The following is a 6,000-nucleotide window of genomic DNA, read 5'->3' as shown; positions in this document are numbered from 1 at the left end:
AAATGTAAACTATTATCATTATTGTGCAGACACAGTTTTCAAAGGAAAACTGTTTGGGAAATTCTGCCAAGGGCCATGAAGGACCTACTGAAGTGTCTTGAGAAGAGAAGGGACACAGTCAGATTTGCCTTTCACAAATAATGACTGGGCCGAGTGCAGTGGCTCACACCTATAATCCCAGCACTTTGGGAGGCTGAGGCGGGTGGATCACGAGGTCAGGAGTTCGAGACCAGCCTGACCAAAATGGTGAAACCCTGTCTCTACTAGAAATTAAAAAATTAGCTTGGCATGGTGGCACGCGCCTGTAATCCCAGCTACTCAGGAGGCTGAGGCAGGAGAATCGCTTGAACCCGGGAGGCAGAGGTTGAAATGAGCCAAGATCATGCCACTGCACTCCACCCTGGGTGAAAGAGTGATAGTCTGTCTGAAAAGAAGAAAGAAAGAGAGAGAGAGAGAGAGAGAGATAAAGAAAAGAAAGAAAGAAAGAAAAAGAAATAAAGAAAGAAAGAAAGAAAGAAAGAAAGAAAGAAAGACAGACGGAGGGAGGGAGGGAGGGAAGGAAGGAAGGAGAGAAAGAAAGAAAGACTGAAGCAGCAGTGGGGAGGATGAATTGGTGGGGGAGGAGGGAAGAACAGATTTGGAGTCCTTTCAGGACTGTTCTAACATGAAAATGGATGAGACATTATTGATCTAAGGAATTCTTTAGAAATAAAATACAGTTTTATTCAAAGGATATAGAATTTCAACATTTTAATAAAAATCTAAATAAAAATAAAAGTAATACTTAAAATGATTTTCACATTTAAAAATATTAAAATAAATTCAAAATTAGCTAGTAAAATAAAAGCCAAATGAATTATAATTGATATCAAATCTTGAAATAAAAGTGTTTAAAAATATAACTGTTCAATATTGCAGAAGGTTCTTAAGCAACCCACCCTGCTCATGTTGAATTGGAAGAACTTCTCCAGAACTGCACACTGGAATGGGAAGAGAACTAACATGGACTTTCGTACTATTAGGAAAGGAGACTTCATTATAGTGAGCCCGTCTACTCCTGCACACTCCTGGGTGGGATTGTGGGTGACAGGAGATGTGTGTGCTCCGCTTCAGTGGATACTGCCGAAGAGCTCCCAAGTGGCTGGCTGCACCAGTTGACACTCCCCTGAGCAGTGTAGGAGAGTCTCAGAGGGTCACTTGGCATTTTCCATCATTTTCATTTTAGCCATTTTTGCAGGTGTGCGCAATGCTCTTTTTATAACCAACACATTATTTTTCTCTTCTTTTTCTGGAGAGGGAACCCAGCTTTTCTAGGCCCTCCACCCTTTGGGCAGGAGGAACCGGGTGTGGGGCAGGCGGAAGCCATCTCTGGGTGGTTGGTCTGCTGGGGCCTAACCACAGGAGGCAGATAGATTGACGCTATGCCAAGCAGAAGGACTTATCAGGCACCTTTTGCCTTTCCTCATCTCTGCTGGTTCAAATCCTGCTCGCCCCGCAAGGGCAGATTGGAATTTACCTTCTCCAGAAAGCCTGGGGTGACCCTTTCCCCTCACTCCTCCGCCTTTCGCCAGCGTTTGTCTTGACATTGGCGGACCAGGAATGTATGACACTGGGAAAATCATTAACCTCTCTGGGCCTATTTCCTCATCTGGGGAACATCTGCACTTGAGCAACATAAGTCTAAGGTCCCTATCTGATTTGATGTTTTGCGACCCTTCTAAGGCGCAGAGCGCGAAAGAACAGAAACAGAAGTGTGCGTTCAAGTAGGTGCGCCGGGGTGTCACTCGTGTAAAAACCTATGCTTTGAAGGTTCTTGTGTGCCTCGGCCTGCAGGTCTCACTCAGAGCTGTGTCTTTGAACATCCACCCCACGATGCTGGGGTGGCTTGACGCACTTCTGTGCAAATCTGTTCACTCGCAGCTCTACCCCTCGCCCGAGCCGGAGAAAACCCTAGGATGTGTCCTTCCGGGTTTTGTGTCGAATCTGCGGCGGCGACCCGGCGCCGCGTCGTGGGGTGGGGAATGTGCGGCAGCACGCGCGCCGCGGCGTTTACGCGGCGATTTCATCATGCTCCGGGCCTGGCCGCTCTCGCCGCTTCCGTCGCCACCCTCTCTAGACCGCCCAGGGCCGCCGGCTCATGCCCTCTCCGCGTCCAGCGCTGCTTAGAGGTGCTCGCGCCGCTCTACTGCTGCTGCTGCCGCCCCGGCTCTTAGCCCGGCCCTCGCTCCCGCCCCGCCGACCCCTCAGCGCGCCCTCCTGCGCCCCGATCTCCTTCCCCGCCGCCTCCCGGAGCAGCATGGACGGCGCGGGGGCTGAGGAGGTGCTGGCACCTCTCAGGCTAGCAGTGCGCCAGCAGGTACCGGTGTTTTGCGCCCTCTGCTAAGCCTTCGGCTCTTCTTCCAGGGCCCTCTTCTGGCTATCCTTCCCTCCTCCCCGAGGAACTGTCCTCCTCTTCGGTTACCCCTTTCTTTCCATTCATCCTCTGGCGTCTTCTTCGCCTCCCCCACTTTGGTCCCAAGTCCCCCGTGCATCAGCCACCTCATCTCCTGCGGACCTCCGTCCTCCTCTCTGTTTGGATGACTCCCTGGAACCCCTCCGACTTCCTGCGTCCCTCTCCTCAGGCTCTGTTCTCCCTTCCCCATTCTGTCACAGCCCGCGTCTCCTCTGTTTCCAGTGGGGCTGGGATCTGTGACCCTTTGGTTCTCCTCGCCTCCTAACTGAATAACCTTCAGTTTTCCAGGCTCTGCTGTACTCTTTGTGCACCTTGGGTGGAAAGCTTCCTAATACTTTCCGTGGTCAATGATGAGCCGAAAAACTGCCGGTTCTTTCGTCTTACGGCCAGGCCCTTTAATCTTCAGGACGCTTTGAATAGTGTTTCCTCCTTAACATCTTCCTTCATTCAGTGCTTAGTTTAGCCGAATGATTGGCTGAGAAAACAGAGTTGAAACGTGGATGTGGGGAGGTGTCGAACTTCTTCTATTAATGCTGTGAACTCATCATCCTTTGCTGGTGTCATCTTTTCTGGCTTCTGAACAGGCCATTTGGAACCAGTGAGCTCTCAGATCGTAAACCTGGGAAACTAAATGTTGCGGAGTTACTTGGTGAAGTCAGCCATCCTTAGTATGGAATTTTTTGAAATTTGATTTTCCCGAAGGTGAGGGAAGGTTTCATGGGCTGGAGGGCTTGGTGATTTAATGTAGACCTCCTTTACCTAGGGCACTGCCATAGAGATTAGAATTTAGAGATGGCGAGGAAAAGATTATTTCAGATGATTCCCATATCCAATTAGGGAGAGCCAGAAGCTTGCAGTAGGACCCCGGAGATCGATGACCTAGTAGTAAACACCAAACGGGTTTCTCCTGCATGGGCGCCTGATGCAATAATTTGCCTTAGCTACAGAGGGTGGAACCCTCTCTCGGAAATAATTCACTGGGGCATAGCTGCCGCAAATTCAGCCACTTTGCCATCTGTCCTCTTCACTGGTTTGAGCCTGACTGATTTTAATAAATAGCCTTTCATTTTGAAATATCACCACGGGCTTAACTTTTTTCTTCATGATTGGTGTCAGAACACAGATTGTATATTCTCTGTCTCCCTCCACCCACCTTCCACTCCACAAATAAAATTAGGTGTGGTTCCTTTGTCTTTTCTTAACTTGCCTTTTTTTTTTTTTTTTAAATATCCTTCCCTTTAGAAGGGAGCATACAACTAATTTGGGGGAAAAAAAACCACACCCAAACCCCTCCCTCTGCCACGTTAGCCTGGAACTGCAGTGAAAATCATCCATTGGTAGTTAAGACTGGATCAAGTTAACTAAAGTAAACTTTGATCGCGGCAGCTTTCCGATGCTGTTACTGCCTTGTGTACTGTTTATATTGTCTTGATTATTAATTGTTTTGTACTTTAAGATATTTTCCGAATATGTGAGTTAGTTGATTTAAGTTAGTTTGGATATTTTTTCTAATTTTCCAGGAACATACATATATCAGTTAGTTAATTGTGTGAATTATTGAGTCCGATGTCAGCTGAAAGATAATTTAAAGAGGATCTAATTTTACCCATTTTTTGTTTATGGGGAAGTGAGACACACTGTCACCCCTATCCATTTTGGATAATTCCATTGTGAAGTGCAATTGAAAACCTTTCCGGAGTGGGATTTTTACTTAACGACTGGTCTTGTTAGTAGCACGTTTCATAGAAATTTGTTAATCTGGAAAATGAATGAGTGAGTTTGTCACTTTAAGAAAACAGTGGTTACTATTTGTGGCCAATAATAACCTTTGGGGAAATTTTAGAATCTGAGAAAACGCGTATCTTTTGCTGTGAGCTTGGCAGCTTCACAGTCCTTAAAGATATTTGTGATGAGATGAGTGGTGATATTAACAAACGTGGATTTTTTTTTTTTTTGATAGTAGTTGGATAATCTGCATAACTCAGTGAACCAATATTTTTCCAGGTGACCAGTGCATGATATGAAATCAGGTATTGGTGAAAGAGCCATTCAAAGCTTAAGATACATTAATAGATTTATTCTAACAGTACAAAAAATTCATTGCTATAGTTTCTGAGTTAGAAATAACCTTGAAGAAAGTAACACTTGTCAGAGTTTTGAGGTAGTATCAAAGAATATCCACAATTATGCGAAACGGCTTTTAAAATTATTTTTCCTTTTCCACCTATGTATGTCTTTCTTCATATACTTTAACCAGAACGTCATATTGCAAAAGAAGCAGACTTTCCACATTGGTCTTCTAGGATATTTCACAGATTACGGTTACCAAAATAATAAGTGCTAAACTTGAAATTTAAAAACCCACAAGGAAACGAGCCACCTTGAGTGAGACTCAGGGGAAATGATAATAGAATTAGATTCTCCAAAAGTATTAGAATAATCACATACTTTTAAAATGCTTAAGATAATTTTTTAAAATAGAAGGAGGACTCAAAAACATGAGCAAAGAACAAGAGACTACCAAAAACAATCATGCAGTGTGAAAATGAACCACATATTGTATGGAAATGGATCACTGAAATTAAAAACTCTGTTGGGTGCCCAAGGGCTCTATCAATTTAACAACTTTAATTACTCAGCTGAAAGTTTTTCATCCTATATAGGTAATATTTTGTTTGTTTTCTCAGATGATCTAGTTCACCATATTACTATAAATATGGAATTAGTATAGGTTGTTGGAAGTTAATAAAATAATTCAGAAATATTAGCAAGGAAAAAATTCCAACTATAAAGAGAAAGGCAAAGGAAGATGAGCCAGCAGTGACTGAGAAGAATGATCAGAGAAGTGGGAGGAAAACTGAATAATATTTTTTTGTTTTTTGTAAGCGAGAGGAGAGAGATTTAAGAGGGTGGTCAATTTATTGGTTCTTCTGTGTTCTCAGTACAGATCTTGCTCTTTCTTACTTTTTAATCAATGCTTTTCTCCCCTCCTTTTTCTCCCCTCTATACCCAAAGGAAAAAATTCACCCTGTGAGCAGTTATTTGTTAACTTGCCTGTATGTTCTTCTAGATTATAAATGAAGAGGGCAGAGACCTTCATTCATAATGACCACTCGCATAATAAACATTTGAATTGCATAATTCTTTTTTTTTTTTTTTTCCATTTTGAGACGGAGTCTCACTTTGTCGCCCAGGCTGGAGTGCAGTGACGTTCGTGATCTTAGCTCACTGCAACCTCTGCCTTCCGGGTTCAAGTGATTCTCCTGCCTCAGCCTCCCGAGTGGCTGGGATTACAGGCGCCCACCACCACGGCTGGCTGATTTGTGTATGTTTAGTAGTGATGGGGTATCACCATGTTGGCCAGAATGATCTGAAACTCCTGACCTCAGGTGGTGAAGAGGGCCTTCCAAAGTGCTGGCATTACAGGCGTGAGCCACCACACTTGACCTGAATTGTATCATTCTTACATAGACTTTTTAAAAGGCATGCTTAAAAACACATTTCTAACATTTCTTGACTTCTGAAACCAATCCTGAATATAAATTCTT

General features: G+C 44.1%; 1 protein-coding gene across 3 annotated transcripts in view; it reads left to right on the top strand.

Moving 5' to 3' along the window:
* The first annotated feature begins 2,047 nt into the window (after window positions 1–2,047).
* GARS1 (glycyl-tRNA synthetase 1) overlaps window positions 2,048–6,000 on the top strand; it is a 40,429-nt gene continuing 36,476 nt past the window's right edge. For 2 of the 3 annotated variants that reach the window (XM_065542158.2, XM_065542159.2), the window contains exon 1: window positions 2,048–2,356. In XM_065542158.2, coding sequence (XP_065398230.1) covers window positions 2,138–2,356 — 219 coding nt within the window. In that variant the 5' untranslated portion in view covers window positions 2,048–2,137. Of the gene's footprint in view, window positions 2,357–3,036; window positions 3,155–6,000 lie in introns of all 3 variants that reach the window. The other variant, XM_074035295.1, reaches the window with a different exon arrangement.

The sequence above is a fragment of the Macaca fascicularis genome, chromosome 3, assembly GCF_037993035.2.
Source record: "Macaca fascicularis isolate 582-1 chromosome 3, T2T-MFA8v1.1".
In the NCBI taxonomy this organism is placed as follows: Eukaryota; Metazoa; Chordata; class Mammalia; order Primates; family Cercopithecidae; genus Macaca; species Macaca fascicularis.
This window is presented reverse-complemented; position numbering and strand designations above follow the sequence as displayed.